Genomic DNA, 24,132 nt, shown 5'->3' with positions numbered 1-24,132 from the left:
GACATATCAAAGTATTTATGGAGCTTAACATGTTTATTTTATATATATTTTTTAATTTTTTTCTGGTTTGGAGGCGATGAATATAATCCTATTGAGATTGAAAAAAACTTATGGGACATATTTTATTATTTAGAATCCGGGTGAAAAACAATTCTGAGTATTGGAGTAATCATCCATACACTATACACAAAATTTGCAATGACCCTCAAATTGTCTAGAAGTATATTCCTCCAACTTTGGACTCAAAGATTTCAAATTCGGAATTGGAAATTTCTCATAATATGGATGGGCCTTCTCTTGGATCAATATAATTATATTAAAATTAATATGCTTCTCGATTAATTTGAAAAAAAAAATATTTACAATTTAATATAATAATATTGATCCAAGAGAAGGCCCATCCAAATTATGATAGATTTCCAGTTCTGGATTTGAAATCTTTGAGTCCAAAGTTGGAGGAGTATACTTCTCGACAATTCGAGGGTCATTGCAAATTTGTTCATAGTATATGGATGATTAATTCAATATTTAGAACTGTTTTTCACTTGGTTTCTAAATAGAAAGTCTGCCCCCATAAGTCTTTCGTCAATTTAGTAGAATTATCTCCAAACGGGGAAAAAATAAAAACATATAAAAAAACATATTAAGCTCCAGAAATACTTTGATACTCCTATATCATAAAAAATACCTCCTCATGGCTAAGTTGAATGTCATCACCTTTTTGCACATATTCTCAATCCCATAATAGCAAGGAGGCATTGCTACTACCGTCAACAACGTTTACGATTAAGGGGAACCTGCAAAACGAAAGCAAGTAGACAGGTCAAGTGCAGAAACAAATATAAATAATGAGAAACAATGGGAAATATCAAACCTCGGAATGGAAATTCCATCAGACTTATCACACATGTGAGATGCACAGATTAAGACATTTTTAATTTTAGATCGTAAATTAATTAATGAAATTAGAAACAATATTATTAGATAACAATTGTAAACAAAATAATTATGAATTATACAACTAAACATACCATAAACTTGAAATAATTTATAACAAATTTAAAAAATTTGGAGAGCTCTAATTCACAATACATGAATAGGGACATTTGAAATATCATTTGAGTAAGCTAGATGAAGAAAAAATGAATCGGCTTACAAAAGATTCCAATTATAATAGTACAGGATTAATTTAATGATCAATTAAATATAATATAATAATAAAAATAATATATTAGAATCAGTTGAAACTATAACATCTCAGGAACTACTTTCTATATAAATATTCTATAATGTAAATAAATAGGTTTTAAATCAATGCTAGACCAAATTAACTTGTAACTATTTTGTTATGTAAAACACACGTAATAACAACAAATTTAAAAGATAGGCATTCAATAAATAATATAAAAATAACTAAATAATTTAGATAATATTAAAGTAATAAAATTAAATGTGAAGAATTGAGAATGTTAACAAGTATTATTAATACACAATAAAAATCATCACATAGAAAACTTACCTCATATTAAATCAATATCGATGGAGAGTCAAGAGGACACCTAAAATCGAATCAATTCTCTGCAAAAAATTCAGCAAAGAATATAATGAGAAAAAGATAGAAACGTGTGCATTATAAGATATCAAATACCTTATATTTATAGTAGCAAAATAGAAGTCTCTTTCAAAAACTTTTGCTTCTTCCACTTATAATAGCAATAAAATTAATTAACTTCCTACAATCAAACCTATTAATATGAAAAAAAGAACGTTAAAAAACTGAATATTTAATTTCATTGATTGATGGGGTCAAGGTCAAGACTTTATAGGGGAAACGCATTATTTCTTATACTAAGATAGAACTTAATATTTGTATTTTCTTTTCTTCTATTTCCAGAGACAATCTCTATGGAAGTATTAGATTTTGTTTAATCATAAGCTAGGTGCAATTTTTGTGCATATTAAAAATAGTATATATGCTTTTACGATCGATATGTTTATTTTTGAAATTATGAATTTTATAGTTCCATGAATTTTATAGTTCCATGTCATAATCATTGCAGAGAATGAAAGGTTAAATTATTTTCTAATTTATGCGAATGAATTTAAAAATTTATAAATTTTAGATGAGGATTACTAATCTTTTACAAAATTATTATGACAAACTATTACACACATCTCTGCATGTCTTTTGGGTAGTGAAACCAATTAATTATTCCACCAATCAATGACAATATTAAATATCCATAAATATCATTATGAATTGTGTAATAATATTATAAAATAGAAGCAAATGAATGAACTGTTTTTTCAAACCTTCATTCTCTACATATGTTATAACATATTTTATAAATATTGAAATTCATCCCATAAATTATATATATTTTAAAATAAGGCCATTTTATATAGTTTTAGATATTTGCATGATTGACTTCCACATAAGTAAATAAATAAAATTATGATATTTTCATCTAAACTAATTATTTCAAGTTTGGTAGTACTATAATATACTAGTAAAGTTTGCATGTAAAGTGTTGATAAGTTGTAAATTTATCCATGACATATGAAGGACGAGAAAATCTCTTCATTTAAATCCTTCTTTCTTTTCCATCATTTTCTAGAAAAAAGGAATTTTATAATTTCTCTGTGAAAGATGATGAAGATATGTTCATGCAGCTTGAGCATTTGAGAGAAGTAAAGATGGAAGTTGAAGAATAAGGTGGCATCGTTTGTCATGCATGCTGCGTCAGCGTCTAGGCAGCTGCTGAGTAGATGCCTCGTCAACTTCTAGATAGGAATGAAGTGTTAGTTAGAAAGTTAGTTAGATATGTTACTTGCTTTCTTAGCTCGTAAGTTTTTGTATAAACAACGAGAATTTCATGTTTGTATAGTTTGAAGAATCAATCTATGAAAAGTTGATTTCATTTCTTTAATTCTCTTTTTATATTTTTGGATCATATGAATCCGATCTGATATTTTCCGCATTCTCATTTGTGAAATATGAAGGGTGAGAAAATTCTCTCCATTTAAATCCTTCTTTATTTTTAATCATTTTCTAGAAAAAAGAATTTTATCATTTCTCATTTTTAAATTCACTCAAATAAGAGATACAAATATTATCATGGGGTACTGTTGGTATATAAATTTTATTGGTTTTTAGAGTTAAAATGATGGATACGAAATAGTGAAAGATGTTTTTAAAATACTGGATAAATTAGAAATTTTTGAAAAGCAAACAAAATAACTCAATAGTGTAAACTGTACATGGAGTATGGGGGAATTGAATTTTTAAGTTGCTTTCGTCTGAAAATTGTTTAATATGTTGAAGTTTCCGAAATAATTATGTTTGAGAAAAAAAATAGCAAGACTTAACAGAAAATTCGAAATCCCGATTTTGTTCCTCTAAAAAACAACGCTAATCGATTGAAGGTGATTTCATATTAGTATAAGGCATGTGGCTAACAACAAATCCATCAACGCTTTCCATGCATAAAGTAAGGAATAATCTCTTTATTCTATGACTGTGTGTGTGTGTGTGTGTGTTTTTACTAGCTTTGGGTGAGAGTAAATCAATGTAGATGATGTCGAGAATTCATGTGGCAGTAGTGATTCATAGCATCCATGTCGTTCCCCGTTTCCGATTCCATATCTGCACCGTTATTCGGCCACGGATTCCTCGTAAGCTCCAACAATGACTCTTTCACATCATCAGCTTCCACAGTCTCCTCATTCTTCCTCTAAGATAGATAAGGTAAAACATGATAAGAACATACATTTTAGATCATTTTAGACCAGATAACTCAAAGATAGAAGAGTTAGCGGTAGAAATTGTTGAATTTATTTAGTACTCCCTCCGTCCCAGATAATTTGGGGCACTTTGACCCGGCACGGGTTTTAAGAAATCTAATGGAAAGTGAGTTGAAAAAGTTGGTGGGATGTGGATCTTACTTTTAAAGTATTAGTTTTATAATAAAATGTGAGTAGGAATGAGTTAATGGAATATCAGGTCCACTACCAAAAATGATAAAAGTGAAATGGGACAAATTATGTGGGATGGCCCGAAATGGAATACTGGGTCGAATTATCTGGGACGGAGGGAGTATATTTTACCTCAACTTTAAATATGGTGGAAGCCAAGCAAGTGTGCCTCGTTGTGTTGACATTGTCTACTTCGAGTCCCATTGCATACAAGGCCTCTATCAATCTCACAAAGCCACCACATTTATGTTCACAAAAAACCTTGACAAAGAACTCCTTCCCATCCACTTGGTACACCTCCACTTGAGGCTGCACAAATTCATCTTCAATCACCAAACAATATGTAGTAATTTATAAAAACCTACTAGTAATGAATATCTGAGTATTATACCTCCATCTGCTGATCACTCTTGTTTGTATGATAGCCAGTGGAGAGGCTCTCCTGCTCACGCTTAGGACCGCGTTTCTGAATCTGTGGGAACGAGCCTTCCTCCACTGTCTTCTTTGCACTCTCATCGTGATCATCGTCTGACTGCTGCTCCAGCTCCAGCTTCAGGTCGTCCGCCTGCTTCTGCAGCTCCTTCACATACTCAATCGCATCCCCTAGGATCGAAGCTCTGTCTAACTGCATCACAAGTATATCTATATTATTAGATGACACAGTGACATTAATTTAACCGTTAGATCACAAGATCCAATGGACTGACAAGTGTTTGTGTTTTGCATATATTTAGGGTATGAATCCGAATACATCCTTAGATAATATATATAACTAATTACACGTGTCCCCGGCCTTGGTAGTGATTAGTTAGGCCTTACTTACCTTGGAGATGTTAGGCACCAGTGCACGTAGGGCGTAAAGCCTGTCATTTAGCTTCTTCCTCCTCTTCCTCTCGGCCTCCAGATTCTTCGACTGGGGCCCCTTCCCACTCCTCCTCCTGTACTTGGGATCATCCTCGTCCGAATCATCAGATCTGTTGTCCTCCTCCACCCACTTGGTCCCTCTGCTCGCCTCCTGGAACGCGTTCTCCATCGATGGGGTGAAGATGCAATGGTCCCCTTCGAGGAACATGCTGTCGGAGAGCTGGATCCTGTCAATGGAGATGTCATTAGGCAAGTCAGGTGATGACATCTGCTGCTGGAAGAGGGCTGAGGAGAAGGAATCCGTTGTCCCCGAGTTGCTCATTGTCTGCTGCTCCAACGCAATGCTGCACTGCACCCGGATCAGATCCATCACCCCTTTGTCTTCAGCCACCTACACATCACCATATGTTACTCTCTAATCTCTAATCATAACTATCATGTTTTCAAGTTCAACACTATTGCTAACCTCATCAGCCACGAATAGCTCCACTAGTCCCACGGACAACGGGATCAAAACTCGAGTTCCAATTGCTTCCTACAGTTAGAAAAATGGATCATAACATTACATGTTAAAGAAAAAAAAGTGAAATCTTCAAAATTGAACCTACTTGTGATGAGAGGCTTGAATCTGTGCTGTGTGAGTAATTGAGCCAACTAGGTTGGTTTGAGCACAAGGTTTGTGCATGCACTCTACAAATGTATTACAACATCAATTAATATCTAGGACTGAATCTATTTGTTGGAAAATGAAAGAAAAATAAAATACTATAACAATATCAGATAGAGTTGAAACAATTAGCTAAATTTAACTGACTCTGTAGTATATCTCGACGAAAACTGAAAAAAAAGAATGAGGCTTTAAATTTGGCCAGTTTGATAGAAGGCTGGTCCAACCGATCAGAAAAAAGGCCAACTAGTTAGATACTTACCCAGAATCAAGGACCATGGATGAAGGAATGAGGTCCAGTAAATCACAGGACTTGACCCTTGGATGAGGATACATCACATCTCTACAAGGAGGGCTAGAAGAAACATCGAAGCCAAGCTCGTGCGCGTTGTTATCCCGTCCAGCGCAGCAGCAATCCTTCAACTCAATCGACCTTCAAAACCCAAACAGTGAAAAACAAAGTGATCATACAATAATTAAGAGCTACATGGTTTGGACTTAGGTTAATTAATTAATTTTGTAACCTGTTATCATCGCTAAGCTTCCATAACACGATGTAATCCCAGCCCTTGATCCCCACAAGGGGCCTAAGCCTCTCTATAAAGCTTTGAACTAGCATTTTCTTCCTCTTCACTACAAACCAATATGTATATGAAGTAACTAATATGCCTAATTATTAGTGGTAATATTTTGGTAGGTCAGCAACGAAGCATGCATGAGGGGTAGCTTTTAAAACAGGTAGAGAATTTGTTGGATTTAAATATGATTAGTGGCAGTGTTCATATTTGTAACCGTTGCTATATAGTATTAAAACAAATCTTGGATTGCTTTTAATTCATTATTTTAATATTATTTGTAACAATAATAGAAATTTTTATATTATCATGAGTCACCATTTGAAGTTTAAATAAATTATTAATAATCCAATACAAACAAATTTTTGTATTTTAGATGCTAAAAGTAATTATGTGCGCTAGCGTGCTAAAAGCACTAGCAAATGAAATTGATATAAACAAAATGCAACAAATTTGAAGTGGTACTCAAGACAATAAAATATCAAGTCATCATGTATCGAATCACATTTTTTTCTTCTGTTGCAAGAGGAATCTTTAAACAGTTTAAAGCATCATTTTCTCTAAGAAAAGACTTTGTTTTAATGTTGTAAGGATAATCACAGTAACCGGGTCAGGCACAATTTTTTTAATGTTGATGGAAGTGTGTGTTATCCATTTTTCCTATAAACACGGCAGTGCCTTTTGCATGAACCAAATTCATAACTAAATCCACAATCATACACACTTCTTCTTTCCTCTCTCGATCTTTTTTTTAATCTTTTGCAAAAATATCCATTCGATACACGAATTTGGAACTAGAATTCTATTCAAAATCCTTTGTTTGATAAAAATGATAAAAAAAAATTGAATTTATAGAAATTATGCACACACTCACGTAAGTGTGTAGTATGTGTCGTGTGTGTGCGCTCTGTGTGTGTATGTTGTGTGTGTGTGTAAGTATGTGTCTGTGTGTTAAGTGTGTAACTATGTGTGTGTGTGTGACTGTGTGTCTAAGTGTGTGCATGTGTGTCTGTGTAACTGTGTGTGACTGTATGTGGGTATGTGAACGTGTGTGTGGTGTAACTGTGTGTATGTATGTGTAACTATGTGTGAGTATGTGTGTATAACTTTGTGTGAGTATGTGTGTAACTGTGTGTGTATGTTTGTGTGTGTATGTGTGTGTGTGTTTGTTTGTGTGTGTAATTGTATCTGTGTGTAACTTTGTATGTATGTGTGTGACTGTAAATGTGTGTGTGTGTGTGTTTGTGAGTGTTTGTTGGTGTGTGTGTAAAGTATATCCAGGTACTTATTTGTACTTTTGATATGGAATTCAAATTGTGAAATTGATAACAATTGGAATTGTAATTCAATTCTAAATCTAGATACTTTGTGGCACAGAATCTTCTTCTTCTTCTTTAGTTGCTGATCCTTGAGACTCCAATTCTCTGTCACTTAGAGAAACTAGTGCTTCCATTTCCCGTTCTTCATCATAAGACAATGCTCCACCGGTTATCATAACATGACCTTCTAGTGGCTTATCCTCCGACCGACAATCCCCAGCTATGTGGCCTTTCTCCCACAGTTATAGCATATTCACACATTATAGACCCTTCACCTTCACACACACTACACACACTTCACACACTACGAACACTTCACACACTACACGCACTTCACACACTACGCATACTATACACACTTCACACATTTCAAACACACTATACACATTTACACATTACATACACTTTGCACAATACACACATTTCATATACACTACATAGATTTCACACACTACATGCACTTTGCATAATACACACGTTCCACACAATACACACACTACATACACTTCACATACTACACACATTTCACACACTACACATTTCATACATACTACAAACACTTCACACACTACAAACACTTCATACACACACACGCACATCACACACTACACGCACTTCACATACTTCACACAGTACACATACTTCACATACTTCATACAATACACATACTTCACTTACTACTGATGCACTATTTATTAGCACTAAATAAACATGCAAGTATACATAGTATATATAGTATAGCTAAAGGTCAGTACCGGATATCAAACAAAGGCCTACTAAGCTTTTTCTACTATCTGGAAGAACAAAGATTTATGGATTTTTTAAAGTAAAAAAATGTAAAAACAACGAAAATAAAGAACAATTGCAAGTAAATATCATAGAGAATTCCAGTGATGTGCTTTCATAGTTATGGTTATACAAGTTTCAACTATAACACCCTAGCACAGTACATACTTTACTAGAACGAGTTACATAAATATTGCCCATGCGGCACAAAGTAGATTACAGACACCAGGGGCGTCAATCCCTAGATTTGTAACTCCCAAAAGAACATAAGACTCTTGATCTTCTCGCTCTTCTAACTCGCAAACCTCCTCACATGATTTCGTTGCAAGCCAATAAATCATCAAAAATATGTCACTCAAACGTGAAGCAATTATCCATCACTTAGAATAGAAGTGAAGTAATGAACAAAATGGATGTTAAATAAATAGTAACTGTACAACCAATGTCGTTACTACCACATCCCTAGAATTCTATGAGTTTAGTTACATATAATGGAATAAGTTAAACACATAGTTTGTAGGGAAAACAATGAAAACATGAGAACTAAAATAATAAAACCCAAAGGTTGAATGCAGTAGCCTCGATCTTCTCTTGAATCCACACTCCAAACGGCTTGGATCTTGATGAACAATGGAAGGAACTTCAAGAATGTACTCTGGAAATTATGTAGAAAAAGACTCCCTTTTTGTTAAAGCTTGAGGGGGTATTTATAGCTTAATGGCCGAATTTTTCTAATATGGTAAATCATTCTTCTAGTATGGCAAGTCTTAGAGAGAAATTAGGACAAATATGTGCGCCGTGTTTTCCAGTGGACTGCTGCACGTTGTCCAGCGGTCATTGCAAATCATCCCGTAGCTTATGTATCTCGATCAGCGGTCGCTGCAAAGTATTCCGTAGCTACTGGATCTAACAGAGCGGTCGCTGCGCACAACCCAGCGGTCGCCGGGTGTGTTCTTTTTAGCTCTAATTTTTTAAAGCGGACCGCTACAGGACAACAGTCGATGGCTGCCAGAGGTCAATGGCTGACTTGAATACTTCAGATTTCCATCTTCGACTTTTTGCTATCTTTTTATGCTCTATTTTGCACATTTCTCACAAAACACGTTAAAATACAAAAATAGATAAAATATGCAAATAAAGGACATGTAATGCAACTTTGACACTCAAAATGGACCAGATAATGACATTAAAATAGTGCAAAAAATCCGAGCATATTAGCTACACACACTTCACACATTTCAAACACACTACACACGTTTCACACACTACACACTTTTCACTATGCATATTTTTCACACAGTTCACACATTTTGTGTATAGTGTGTGGAATGTGTGTATTTTGTATATAGTGTGCCAGTGTGTGTATTTTGTTTATAGTGTGTATGTAATACTCCCTTCGTCCCACTTTAGCAGTCTCGGTTTACTACTTTTGGGTGTCCCACTATAGGAGTTCCGGTTAGAATATTCCATAGTTGGTAATAGGCCCACATTCCACTCACCTTTTTCCACTCACATTGTATTATAAAACTAATATATAAAAGTAGGACTCACATTCCACTATCTTTTTTCACCAACTTTCCTATATATTTCTTATATCCCGTGCCGAACTCAACCGGGACTACTAAAATGGGACGGGGGGAGTATGTATTTTGTGTATAACATGCGTAGAGTATGTATTGCGTGAAGTGTTTGTATTGTGTGTGTTAACAAATTCTTCAAATTCAATATTATACTATTAATTACCCTCCCGTCCCACAGTAAGAGTCACATTTTGTCAGAATTTTATTTCACTTCTATCATTAATGATAATTAGATCTCACATCAAATATAAGTGTTATATAGTGGGACGGAACGAATACTTCATTTTACCGAACAATCTAATTCAATTCCATAAATTTCAATTCCAATATCGCGTGCCAAACATAAAGGTATTATGAATGCAGAATTTATGAATAATTTTATTTAGTTAATAGTTAATGAGAGTACCGTAAAATAGAATAAAATAGTCAACCGTTAATGAGAGTACCATAAAATCTCAAACAGTTTCAATATTCTCACAGTAACGTCGTCCTAATCATTTTTTAATTAAAATAACCAAGTTTAATGCATGACGACCACTTGTTTGAATTTTCATATTTAAGTTAAAGATCGGTGTCAGCCGTCTATTGGTTGGAGGATTAAGATAAGATTGCATAGATCATATCCTCGTTGACTAGTAAAGTTTCAAAATTTGCAGTAAAAAGATTTTAGAGAGTGAGTGTGTGATTGAGATGGTGGAGTCGAAAATGGTGACTGAAGAAGTAGAGGTGATACACTTGTGGTCCTCACCGCGCTCCCTCAGCACAAGCCTTATGTATTCTTTTGCTCAGGTACCATTTTTCGTTTTAGTTTTCCCCCTTTCTATCTGATTTTACAGTATTGCTGGAGATTTAGGATTGAGGATTTGGGAATAATGTGCAATTTTTTTTTGCCGATTTCTTCAGTTATTGATCTGTATTGAAGATGCACATATTGCATGCGTTGTTTTGGTGATGAAATTTGTTTTTGCCCTTTTAATTCCACCAGAGAGACGACACTGAAGTTCTCGACGAGCCTCTATATGCGAACTATTTGCAAGTAACCGGAGAGCAAAGGCCTTACAGAGAAGAACTCCTGTCAAAATTGGTGAGTTTGATCTTATCATCTCTCTCAATACATTTGATCGGTTGTGAAACGATTTTTGATGTGAGGATAGTATAGACATTTGAGAAACTGAAGGGCTACAATGATGCTTGTTTCAATTTGAATACTTATTTATGATTACTTTTATTCAGAAGGGAAACTGAGTGAGATGTTTGCAAGAGGGGATCTTGTCAATATTGTATTTATGATTATTTGAAGGATTATCCTTCAATCCCTCCCCTCCCCTCCCCCCAAAAGAAATTGAGATAAGAACAAAGAGCATTTGTATAATTATTTTTTGTGATGAGCAGGAGTCGAATGGAAATAAGGTTATACAAGAAATCATTTTCGCTCCTGGAGAAAAGACGTACAGATTCTGTAAGGTAACTATCCATCACTCTAAATCTTTTGTTGCAACAAGTGCTATGTTCTGTTTTGCATTATTTTAGAAGGAGAAACTGGCACTCCTTTATTGTGACCGTCCTCGTAAATTTTTTGTAAGTCAACACTTTTGTGATTCTATTCCTTTCAAACTGCTTAACCTATGTAGATTAGATGATCCAGTTAAAAATATATTCTTAGTAGAAAGCTGTCTCACGTTCTTTCAAGGAACTGAGGGTCTTTGGGTTTTTACATCTCCTGGCCTTCTTTAAATATGTACCTTAACTGTGAACCTTGAACCTTTGATTTCGATCTTTAGTTATCTGTCATGGCCTGTATGTAAGATGTTTAGGCTGGATCTCTAGATATTATGGTTCTGATCCGGAAGAATTCAGATTTTGTAATAAGATTATGTTAAATTTATTATCTTCATTTTTATTGTTCTCAGCATATAGCTAGTCAACGTCTGCCAGGCCTAACACCGGACTTAATGAAGAGAGGAAAGCACTGCATACTGATCAGGAATCCCCTCGACGTGTTGGTAAATGAGTTTTCCTATACATCTATAATCACTTGTATACTTGAACCTACCTGCTTCACTTCATTGTCTTACAGTAATTATTTTTTCCAGTATTTTATACTACTAATTTTCCCATTGGATGATTTACCTATGAAATTCTTCATAGAACTAACCATATAACTATTTACGTAGGCTTAAATTTTATGGATTAAACTCTTTCACTTAGTGGGAGAACTTCTTCATTGTGAATCTAAATGATCTTTCATTCTGTTTTTGACATTTGATATGTTCTTGTGTCAGACATCCTACGACAAGGTTTCTCCCCCATCATTTGGTGTGCTGGGGTATTGTAGCCTGGTCTCCATTTACAATGAGCTCTGTGATCAAGGAAAAACCCCTCCTGTCATCGATTCAGATTTGCTGCGAGAAGATCCTGAGGTTTAGAGCAGTTCATAACTCAGAAACTATTGCTCTGTTTCCTTAACTGTTGTATATCTCATACAGTTGAGTGGGTATATTCAGGACTATAAATATTTTTCTATTCTCTAACTTAATGTAAACAATTTGCACTGTATGTAAGCATAAAACATCAACCCTGGATCCTTACTTCTTAGTTATTCTCATATTTTTAATTTTTCACTAGATGATTCCAAGAATCTTAACCAGGGAATTTCATCCCTTCTATATGATGTAGGGTTCCATCATATTTGAAGTTCTTCATTCAGTAGCTGTTGTACCTAGACACTCAGTGACAGTTTCATGTTTACTTATGTTGTCTGAGTAATTTTTCCTGTCTCCTTCTTGTAGGCTACATTGCGTGGTCTGTGTGGCGATCTTGGTATTCCATTTCAAACTGCTATGCTCAAGTGAGTACGCAATATAGATAATGTGTTTTTACTGTGATCTGGCATGCTTGCGACCTCTTCAATTGAGTCTGCTAAAATGTTTCCACTATTTTAGGAATTTCTGCCTGTTTATTAGTTTCATGATTTGCAATGATCTGGCAATTAAATCTTATAGAATATTAGATTTGTCTGAATGGCTTTCTATATGTCAAGAAACTGTTCTTAGCAGGTTTCATTTGTTTTTTGTTTTCTCGATTAAGGACTCAGAGTTGATTACATGTACTTCCCTTGAATCTTAAACTTCGAAGCTGAAGACTTATTTGCTCAGCCACTAGCATAATGTGGTTATAACAAGAGAATACTAATAATCTATTAGTTTAGTTATATACTTATTTGTAAATCTTGATTGTAGCTGTCTCATAAATAGGAAAGATTGACTAGCGCTCCTATGCCACCCTTAGGTAACTAGTAAAGACTGGTAATTATCCAAGTATAGCATTGAAGCACTGCAGCTGAATTGTACAAAGTCATAAGGAGTTAAATGACACTAATCGATCAAGTAAGGAAAAAGTTAAAAAAAGTCTCTATCTATGTCTTGTTATGTTAATAGCTATATCTTTGAAAGGTATCAAATGTAGCCTACTAAGATCTATAGTATGTATCAGTATATACCAAGTGACAACGAGCAGAACATCTCTCTGATGAACTCAAAGTAAGCTTGGTTATTGAACAACCCATTTTAAGAAGTAAGAACATGTCCTAAATTCATATAATATGGAACGGAAATTGTGAATTAGGTGTCTGCCATAATGCAATCATAATAGAATGATTTGCACTTAAAAGGATGACATGAGGACTGGTAGACCTTTAATTCTAATGGCAATATTGATTTCCAAGTGTTCACCGGGACAAAATGTCTCAGATCAGCTAAACTAGAGCAATAACGACATGATCTAATGAGCACAAGTATTTTGATTTCATAGAGACTAAAGTCCATTTATTGTCCTGAACATAAGGTTGTTTTATGATTTTGGTCGAGATGATTATGTTTGGTACCTTCGTGTCCTTAACTTATCGATTTGGTCATTTTTTTTGCCCGATATTGACGGAATCATAAAGAATTGACGGGTAATCCTTTTTTTGACGAATCAGTGTACTAATCCATGCCTAAATTGAATCATTATTTTCTCAAAAATAATTTGACAGTTTAATGAAAAAGAAATAAAAACATCAGAAAATATTTTGCAAAACTAAGACAAGAAATCGGTCTTCTCCTATTCTCGTTTCTCATTCTATCATCTGCCATTTTCTTCAACCCTTGTAGTCCTTAAACAATGTAGTCCGCTCCCCTGACCAATCAATTCCCCACATTCTCACCACCACACAGTCACACTCCCATGAATTTCAAATCCATAGTTTTATAATCATTCTTAAAATCGATCCACCTTCCCGTCTTCACCTCATCTCAATCTACTACTATTCGCTGACATACCCTTGCACAATCCTGCGACACTTTTCATTGTAATTCTGGATCTCCATTTTGAGCGCATCCTCTCTGCTCTTAATCCCCAATTTCTGATCAATTTCATGCTCCACAGGAAGCCCCATCACTGACCGATAGTGATAGTGTGTTACGATATCCTCGACTGTTCCGGCGAGAATGTGACTGCAATGGGGAAGGCCTGTGGCGATAGGCGGACTGTCGTAGAAGACGTACTCCTTGCAATTTTTGGTGTAGTCAAAGTTTAGTTTGAAATGCACCGATTTTCGCCCACCATGAGAAGATCTTCTCTTCCTGGGAGGGGAATGAGAAGTCCTTTCCCTCACACACACCCTCCATTTAAGCTTGATGGGTGCCATCTCTGGTTTCAGAGTGCCCGGAGTGGGGATTTTGTGAAGAGTACCTTGAAATATTTTCTTGTTAAAATTGGAATAAATACAAATGCGAGAAAATGACTAGATTTTAAAAAAATCATTTTAAAATATAAAAATAAAATAATTAGTTAATAATGTTTTGGTGCCTAATTAGTCGGGTTAGTATATAAATTGAGTAAAAAATGGGTTGACCATTAATTTTTTACGGTTCTGACAAAAACGGGCAATAATATGGACCAAATCGATAAGTTATCGACACGAAGGTACCAAATATATTGTTAAGGAGAAAAATCATAAAACGAGCGTATACTTAGGACCAGATTTGGACTTTAGTCTTTCATAGATTACTACATTGGTAACTGTAAATCCCTTTAAAACTGCTTTGTTTTTCCTCAAATTGCAAACACACTGTTCATGACTCTTTGAACTTTTCTTTTAGATGGGAACCTGGACCAAAACCATTTGATGGCATGTGGGCCCCCTATTGGTATAAGAATACACACAAATCAACAGGTTTTGAGCTACCAAAAAAGTATCCCTCTGTAAGTAATAGAGCACCTGCATGTGTCTGCTTTTTTATGCATGGGTTATCACTTTTACTAAATTTTATGCTCAATGAGCAATATTTGAACAAATAAATGGAGTTAGAACATTATTTTCAATTTGAAATAACTTTGCAAAGTTTATGGCATCATTTTGGTAAAAGGCACTGATATGTTACAAATGCTGAATCCATAAAATGGATCATTGAACACTTATGGTTTGCTATCTCAAAGGGAATAATTTTTTATCTCTCAATTTACTTTCAGCCATTTCCATCCTCTTTGTACAAATTGCTGGAGCAAAGTTTACCTTTGTACAACTCGCTTAGGTGCTATGTGAGGGGATCATCAAACTGTGCCCAACCTGAACTCCCTGTTTCTACGAATGAGAAGTTGCTTGTTTGGGTTGGCGATCAGATTATGCCTCGTGAAAGTGCAAAAGTAAGATATTTGTTAATGTTTGAGGTTTATATTGTTAACCTTTTCTACCATTATTATTTACTAGATTCCCTCTCATTGTTTCTAAATCTCATTTATTTATGTGTCTAAAATGAACAGAGTTGCTTTCTGTTTTCTACTCTGAAGTCAAAATTCGTATTTGTTGCTGCAATTGTCTCACTAAAGAGATTGCAACACTTAATGAGTATCCTTTTTCCTTCTTGTGGATGCTTTAGGTTTCAGTATTTGACTCAATTGTCCAAGGTGGAGATGGAGTTTGGGAGGGTCTTCGAATTTATAACGGCAAAATATTCAAATTGGAGGAGCATTTAGACAGGTGAATAAACAAGATATAACGAAGTGTTATACTCTTAGTCTCTCTTGCGTGGTTGTTGAACCCAATTTATCTAATAATGATTTCATGAGTGGTGGTTTGGTTTTGGAGATGGTTTTGATATAGACTAGTAGAATTCAAGGTCCATGTAGTGCACCCAAACAAGTTAAGTTGATTTTTCTAAATATGAACTAATGCTGTACTCTTAAAATTTTAATTCAAGAAAAATTGGCATCTTCTTAAGATCTCTTGTGATTTGGAAAATTCTTCACAGAAGGGTTATTAAATTATTCTTGAGTTTTGCTTATTATATACTTGTGTGCCTGTGTCTGCTATGTATGACAATGTATTTGGTTCTCTTTCTCCAGGTTGTTTGATTCTGCGAAAGCGCTGGCTTTTAGCAATGTACCAACTCGTGAGCAGGTTAGCCAAAGTCCTTTATTCATTACTTTAATCATCGCAAATGAAGATATTGACTTGCTACAGGGATTATATAAGACGGAACCTATTTTGATAGAGTGTAGGGCTTGGAATCACCTATTAATGCCTTGGTTCTATGTGAAACTTGTTGCAGGTGAAGGAAGCAATTTTCAAAACTTTGATAAGAAATGAAATGTTTAATGATGCGCATATCAGATTGACTCTGACTCGTGGCAAGAAGGTTTGTCAACCTAGCCATTTATTTTTGTTTGTTTTTAATGATATGAATTCTAATGATTTCAGATTTCAACTGATATGTGCGGGAAATACTTCTTTGTCGCAGTAATATTTTACCTTTATTTCTCTCATTTCGTTTGAATATCGTATAATAGAAAATTATTGGAAGTGGACACACATTTTGACTTGTTGAGAGGAAGGCCCACGTCACTATTAGATCTGGTTAAATACTTTTTTGAATAGAAATTTTCTGATAAGAAATGATCAAGCTTAAAGACTATGCCAACAAGCATCTGAATTTGCAAAATTCTAAATTCTTTGACAACAGTATGGATGGAGATGCATATTCTTATTCTCTGTCCCCTACTTCTTTATTTTTCATCCCTTGGATCCATAAGAACAAATAACTGAAAGGGAAATGCATTTCCAAAATCAAAGTAATTGATCTTTTATTGGACAGACAAGGAATATAAAAAACTTATTTACCTTATGACCAAGTTACCTGTTATTAATGGTTATTGGGTGATCAATTGCGGAAGATAGGTTTCTCATACACATTTACATGAGTACATAAGCAAACTTTAGCATAAGTGTCTGTCATTGCAACATAATAAGTTGAGTGATCCATCTAAACTTCTAAGTTGTTTTGTATTATTCCCCTTCAATGGAGGCTTCTTCACACCATTATTTTAGTTGAGGAGATGAGTCTTCACATTCATTTTAGCAAATGGAATCTTCTGATACATCCTAAGAGGATATTGGAATTGATGATTATGGGACTCGGTGGTGGTACATAAACTTCTGGTTCATAGCTTGTTGCACTAAATATAATTTGAACTGAGGGTTAATTTTGTCTTGTCTGTATAATAAGCAAGTGAAACTTCTCGCTAAAGAAACAGAAAATCACAACCTAATTTTCACATGCAAATATTTTGAGTGCACAATCCCTGGACAAATAAGCATCTCGTGTAAGGTTGCCCTTCTACCATAATTACCATTTATATTTCCTGATATCTTATTTCAGATTTCAGCTGATGTATCAGCAACTTTCTTGTTGGAATTTTTCAGCTGATATTTAAGGTTTCCTGATCATTCCTTTATCTATTTAGTAGGTCACTTCTGGAATGAGCCCAAGTTTCAACAAGTATGGATGTACTTTAATTGGTAAGATGCAATGTGTTTAAAACAATGTTAAATAAGCTAGAAATCTTAAAATGTGAGTATGGCTGCTATATATTATTTCTTCAGATTTTATATCCAAAAATGTGTGCCTGTAGTTGTTGGTATGCAACACCGTCATTTTTTTAATACTATAATTCTCTGTAGCTTTGCTGCATGCGAAACATCACACATCACCCTTAAATTAAGACAGTATCAATCTTTTTTCTTTTGCAGTGCTTGCTGAATGGAAGCCACCAGTATATGACAATGAAAAGGGTATAGTTTTGGTGACAGCTACCACACGCCGCAATTCACCCAATGTAAGATCTTGGCTGTACACGTTCCCACTATTTCTCTTATTTGACATAATTGCTTGTTGTTAGTTCCATATAGTTCTTTTCTTCTGCTCTTCACTTGAGTTTATCATCCAACACAAGAGTATCAACACAATATTATGTATTGTGTAAATTGATATCCCAATTATTGTGATATTACTTCATGACTCCAATAACAAGATTGGTACTTTAGTTAGATTTTATACTATGTGGTTTTCAACCTAAATATAATCACCTGAGCTGCTTAATTAGCTGCAAATGCTTGCCAGAGTTTTGCTTATTAGGTACTCCCTCTGTCCCATTCAAGATGTCCACATTATTGAATGGCACAAGATTTTAGGTGGAGTAGTTTGTATGATAAAGAAGAGTGGAAAATGTGATTGAATATTTTAATGAGAGAGGAGAGAGGGATTATTTCCTAATATAGAAAGTGGACATCTTGGGTGGGACAAACTAAAAAGGAAAGGTGGACATCTTGAGTGGGACGGACTGACGGAGGGAGTATTAGAATTGAGTTATGATTCTACTTTCCAGTTATTTCACATAAGAAAGCTTGTATGAACTCAGAAATCATAGTACTCCACTTGAATCATAAATCAGGAGATTAACGATTGCTAAATCACTATTGACTATAACTGTCATCTGATGATGTTAATTTTGTGGTTTAATTTAGGCATTTGAATGTTTAATGTTCTCTGTTTTTCCAAGAGATGAAACCTAATAGTTATCCTTGATATGGTCATTACTATATGTTTGTGTTTAGCTAAATACTACAATACAATGCTTTGATGAGCAACTGTTATTTTGCAGAATTTGGATTCAAAAATCCACCACAACAATCTGCTTAACAATATTCTTGCCAAGGTCGGTTATAGTGCAAAATTGAGTTAATTTGTATCTGCCAGTTCTCAAAAGAATATTTACGACCTTACAAATTTTATGACATGCTGAAGATGTAAAATTTGAACAATGTCCTCTGTTATAGCTTAAGTATCTGGATGAGATGGCTACTGAACATGGTATACCTTGGCGGATGAATGTTATGTTTGAATTTCTTTACCACTCGCTTATTTAGTATGTCCACAAGCAAGGTCTTAATACAAAATAACTTGCCTGCATGTAAGTAGGCATGTTCAAGATAGTAGATTAAATATTAATGTCACTCCTTTCTAAACAGCAGGATCTTTTATATCAGGTGGCTGTTTAACATTATGCTATTCCAGTTGGTCTTTAGCTTCACTTGGCATATTTTAAACTTGTGCAGATAGAAGGGAATAATGCACATGCTGATGATGCCATCATGCTTGATAAAGATGGATATGTATCAGAAACAAATGCAACAAACATTGTAAGTTCATTCACTTGACCAAAAATCTACAATCTCCCTCATCCCTTTCAGCTGCATGATTCTCCAATTGATAAGCTAGAGCTCTTTGAAGTTTCATCAAGTGGAGAAAGCTGAAGCTGCAAACTAGATATATATTAATTCTTGTCAAAATCTATTTCCAGGAATGCCACTATAAAGAGTTTGATTGATGAATTGTTTTTTATTTTTATTTTTTTCTTGTCTCTCTTTTTTAATCTTGTAGTATTCGATTTGTAATGTTAATATTCATTTCTATAATATGTTTGCCATTTTCAAATGCAATATATTACTAGATTGAGATTGAGAGGTAAGACGAGAAAATTTGGTGAATTTTCAAATGTACTATATTGTTTTATTTATTCTCTTAGTATCTAGGCTTTAAGTTGTTTTTATATGATTCTATCTTTTAATATTCAAGGGGCGTTTGGGGTGGATTAGAGGGGTCCTGTTTTTTATAATTTAACTTTTTATGCCAGTGTTAATATTAAATGTTTGAATCTTCTGATATTGGCATACTGCAGTTTTTGGTGAAGAAAGGCTGTGTAGCTACTCCCTACAGTGATTATTGTCTTCCTGGTGTAACTCGTGCTACTGTAAGATTCATAATATTCTGCTCCAAATAATTGTACATATTTCTGTGATATGCTTTATGATAGCTTTCTCCGTAGGTTATAGACCTTGCGGTGAATGAAAACTTAGTTATGGTTGAGCGGCGTATCAGTCTGTCAGAGTTCCATACAGCAGATGAGGTCAGTTTTTTGTAATCTATATAGAGTTTAATCAGGAAGAACTTATTATTAAGAGACTGATCCTACAGCCATTGCATCCTAAAGTTTTCTACTTAATTTATTTTTTGTAATTCAAATATGTTGAAGTTGACAGCTTTGTTGCAGGTCTTCACAACAGGAACCATGGGAGAGCTCAGTCCAGTAAGTTATTCGTGATATATTATGTTATTCTCCAATATCTCATGATTAATGTTGGATCATCTTATCACTTCTTTGAGATTCAACATCGCCTTCAAACCTGAAGGGACTTATTTATTGAACTCTCAAAATACTAAGGAAATAAAGTACAGTAATATTTAAAGTTAGACTTCTATAAAATTAATGGTTTTCTGGACTTGTAGCTTTCCAACTTTTGATGCGTATCACTGGCATTGGTATAAGCTGTTTAGGATCTTATAACCTTTAGAAAAATGCCTGGCAAAATTATCACTTAAAGAGCTTATAAGCTTATAAAAATGATTTCCTCAACTCTTAACTTATTTGTTTGTACTTACAAGGAACAATCTTTCTACAAAAATAATTTACTATGATTTGTTATTTTCAACACATGCACTTTCATTTTCATCTCTTCCATTTTCTCTCTCTAACTAATCCCACTAGCTTATAAGCTTATTCATCAAAACACTTTCACAATTTATAAGCTTTTAAGACATTCCATCCTATAAGCTCTTGAAACCTCTCTAAATAAGTTTAGCCAGACACCCCCTTAATGCATTGCTTCAACCTTATTAGGTCCTTAAAGTTGATGGACGTACAGTTGGAGATGGTATGGTGGGACCTGTGACGCGAAGATTGCAAAACGCGTATACAAAATTGTGCTCAGAGTCAGGAGTGCCTATACCGGGTTATATACATAACTGAGACTATATATCAAGGAGGTAACTTCTACTTCACAGCGCCTTTATATTTAGATATCCCTAATTCTTCAAACGGAGATTATCATTTGACTGAACTATCGAATTTTATTGTAAGATATTATGACTTAAATCTCTATCTGCTGTTGCATATTTTTTTTTGTTGACCATGCTTCTCAGGGCACGGCGGGGAATTGAGTTGGCTAACACGAAGTTATTACAAAGAATAAAAAGGGCGGAAACCTTCGTTCAGCGCTGGCAAGGTCACCACTCACAATGTGCAAATCTTCGTTTGACATTGTGTGTAAGGCAGACTAGCATTCTGGAATTGCGATTTTAGTAAAATAATAGTATATGGAATGCATAACTGCAAATAAAATCACTCCAAGCAAAAATACAATTTAACTGAGCTATTTATTGGCATGGAAACATTCTAGAATTGCAACAGTGGGAATGGATATTTTTGTCCATTTTCTAAACATCATGACATTTTCTCTGTACTTCTCCTATTCTCCCTTCCTAGCTTCTTTTGCTGTTTTCTTATCAATATGTCTTTGCTCACTTCACGCTCAAATTTATATGAAAGAACTTGCATGAAACTCTTGTAATTAAATTCGACAGTTTCGTCAAAAATAATAAAGAAATGAGAAAAAGAAACACAACAAATTTTTGAAGTATTGTTATACATATGCATGCATGGTTATGATCTCCTAAGATCGATCCTCAATCAATAACTTAAAACTAGTTAAGACTAGTGGAATGGAAAATAGATGATGTAGATTTATTCTTTTACATACGCCCTCCGTTCCACAATAATAGTCACACTTTACTTTTACTATAAATGGTAAGTAACTTCTACATTCTACTAACTCACTTCACTCACATTTTATTATAAAATCAATATAAAAAAGTGGGCCTCACATTTCACTAACTTTTCTAACCAACTTTTCTTTACATTTCTTAAAATTCGTGCCCACAATAAGAGTGATAATTATTGTGGGACAGAGGGAGTATCAATTAGTAGTTTCTTGAATATCATTTTTGGCTAAATTTTTGTACTAACATTCTAATGAGTTGAGTCTCATTCTCCACTAATATATAGTACTCCCTCCAGCTTATAAAAATATGTGCACTTTTCATTTTCGTCCGTCCCACAAAAATATGTGCATTCCAATTTTGAAAATCTATATCAATTTAATAATGTAGGTCTCACTATCCACTAACACTACTTTAACTACCATTCTCTTCCTCTCTCTTACTTTACCATACAATTCTCCTCTTTCTCTCTTATTTTACCAATTTTATCTTAATTCCCGTGCCATACCCATTGCATCTATTTTTATGGGACGGAGGGAGTAATAAATTTTCTTTCTAGTTTTATAATTTACCAATCATGCATCAAAACTTGTGTGATTCCAACTATCTCTATTTTTATGGGATGGGTGAAGTATATAAAAGGGGGATCTACATTCCATTATATTTTTTCTACCACTTTCTTTCACATTTCTTGAAATTTGTGCCAAATCGAACCGGGAACTTCAAATGAGGGATGGAGTGAGTATTATTTTATTAAAGATCATCCGTAATGGTTTTCTATCCGTCCCAAAAAAATAGTCGTCTTTTTCTATTTTACTCTGTCCCACAAAAATAGCCCCTACCTATTTTTGGCAAGTCTTTTATCTCTTATAAGGTGGACCCTATTTCCCACTAATAATACTTCAATCACCTTTTCTTTTTATGTCTCTCTTACTTTACCAATTTTGAATTAAAACTCATGCCGTCTCTAAAGTTCTTATTTTAATGGGACGGAGAATTTATGTTTGTGATGAGTTGAATCCCAACATATTAGATGAAAGAGAAACATCTTAATAATTAAGCTTCATCTTTACAAAAAGCATAATCGTTTCAAAGACAAATAATTCCTGACATAAGTACAACATAAAAAGTGGAGTAATTTGAAACACAAGTAATTCCTTAGAGCAATAGCAAAGGGAGTGCCGATATCCAGGCCTTAAGATCGGCCCTCCATTGCAAGAGACGAGCCGGTGAACGACCCATCCCTCCTCACGTCATATGCCCGATGCATCGGCCTTGGCCGACGATCAACCTTCCATTGCAGTGATCAGCCCATACGTTTTTTTTTTTTGAATTTCTTTATTCCATATTTTCTACTATAAATACTTCATCCCATTCTTTCCATTTCCCACACCAACATCTTTAATCTTCTCACATTTTCTATAATTTTTCTCTCTTGAAAATATCAATGGCTTCTGGTAGCTCTGACGACGAAGTAATAAACCGTGTAATACAACGCGTGATAGCAAGGGTGGACCAACGCCGTCGAGAATCGAACCAGGAGGTGGTCCCTAGGCCAATCCGGCAGCATCATCGGTCGCCCGTGACCACTCCGCGGCTCACGACTGGTTGTACGCGGATTAGTGTTTGTCGAGGAGCCACGTTGGGGCCCAACGATATTCCATCAGCATTTCAAAATGCAGGGAGAGCTATTCCTGCGCGTTACTCGGAGTTCCAGCAAGCCCGGATTGTCGCCGCTACAGAAGTGCACGACTGCAATTAGGTAGTTGGCCTGCGGAGGAGCTGCCAACATGTTCGGCGAGTATCTTCACGTCGCTGACACGACTGGTCGCGAGTGTCTGAAGAAGTATTGTAAACCCGTGATCCAGATTTTCGGCCCCTCCTATCTGCGGAAGCCGACCGCACAAGATTCCATTTCCTGCTCGATTTGCGCGGGAGGGTGCACGACTTTCCGGGATGCTGGGAAACATAGATTGTATGAATTGTCATTGGAAGAACTGTCTGACTGCTTGAAGAGGCCAGTTTACTACCGGGTTCAAAGGCATGCCCCTGACCATCACTCTGGAAGACGTTACCGACCAGCGACAATGGATTTGGCATGCGTACTTCGATGTGTCCGGGTCAAACAACGACCTCAGTGTTCTGCAGTCCTCGCCTCTCTTCAACGACCAATTCCAAGGAATAAGCCCCTTGGCCGACTTCAACGCCAAAGACAACCAGTATCATATGAGGTATTACTTGGCAGATGACATATACCTCACTTGGCCCGTTTTTGTGAAGATAATCAGTTACCCAACTGAGCCGAAGAGGACTTATTTTTCCAAACGACAAGCGGCTGCGCGAAAGGATGTGGAGTGAGCTTTTGGTATGCTC

At 35.0% G+C, this 24,132-nt stretch overlaps 3 protein-coding genes across 4 annotated transcripts; 2 read left to right on the top strand and 1 right to left on the bottom strand.

Moving 5' to 3' along the window:
* Positions 1-3,413: 3,413 nt before the first annotated feature.
* On the bottom strand, positions 3,414-6,177 carry AMS (basic helix-loop-helix (bHLH) DNA-binding superfamily protein). Its single transcript, XM_048100618.2, has 8 exons — positions 6,031-6,177; positions 5,769-5,939; positions 5,448-5,529; positions 5,306-5,374; positions 4,799-5,230; positions 4,367-4,600; positions 4,108-4,284; positions 3,414-3,734 (listed from the first exon to the last, which is right to left on the bottom strand). The coding sequence occupies exons 1-8, from the start codon at positions 6,123-6,125 to the stop codon at positions 3,567-3,569; spliced, it is 1,428 nt and encodes a 475-aa protein (XP_047956575.1). The 5' UTR covers positions 6,126-6,177; the 3' UTR covers positions 3,414-3,566.
* A 4,206-nt stretch (positions 6,178-10,383) lies between these two features.
* LOC125213697 (branched-chain-amino-acid aminotransferase-like protein 1) lies at positions 10,384-21,443 on the top strand. Of its 2 annotated transcripts, XM_089064248.1 has the most exons (20): positions 10,386-10,555; positions 10,752-10,850; positions 11,159-11,230; positions 11,677-11,769; positions 12,049-12,186; positions 12,556-12,614; positions 14,908-15,010; positions 15,278-15,451; positions 15,685-15,785; positions 16,151-16,205; positions 16,357-16,443; positions 17,552-17,603; positions 17,835-17,920; positions 18,746-18,799; positions 19,200-19,283; positions 19,823-19,894; positions 19,970-20,050; positions 20,195-20,230; positions 20,822-20,967; positions 21,124-21,443. In XM_089064248.1, the coding sequence occupies exons 1-19, from the start codon at positions 10,457-10,459 to the stop codon at positions 20,948-20,950; spliced, it is 1,674 nt and encodes a 557-aa protein (XP_088920374.1). In that variant the 5' UTR covers positions 10,386-10,456; the 3' UTR covers positions 20,951-20,967; positions 21,124-21,443. The 2 variants fall into 2 exon arrangements, with proteins under 2 accessions (XP_088920375.1, XP_088920374.1); XM_089064249.1 differs by lacking the exon at positions 18,746-18,799 and having other exon boundaries at positions 10,384-10,555.
* Positions 21,444-23,549: 2,106 nt separating this feature from the next.
* LOC148931535 (uncharacterized) lies at positions 23,550-24,117 on the top strand. The gene is made up of 2 exons (XM_089064821.1): positions 23,550-23,698; positions 23,775-24,117. The coding sequence occupies exons 1-2, from the start codon at positions 23,550-23,552 to the stop codon at positions 24,115-24,117; spliced, it is 492 nt and encodes a 163-aa protein (XP_088920947.1).
* The last annotated feature ends 15 nt before the right edge of the window (positions 24,118-24,132 follow it).

The sequence above is a fragment of the Salvia hispanica genome, chromosome 2, assembly GCF_029641045.1.
Source record: "Salvia hispanica isolate PSC_SH4W2 chromosome 2, Shi_PSC_v1, whole genome shotgun sequence".
Lineage (NCBI taxonomy): Eukaryota > Viridiplantae > Streptophyta > Magnoliopsida > Lamiales > Lamiaceae > Salvia > Salvia hispanica.
This window is presented reverse-complemented; position numbering and strand designations above follow the sequence as displayed.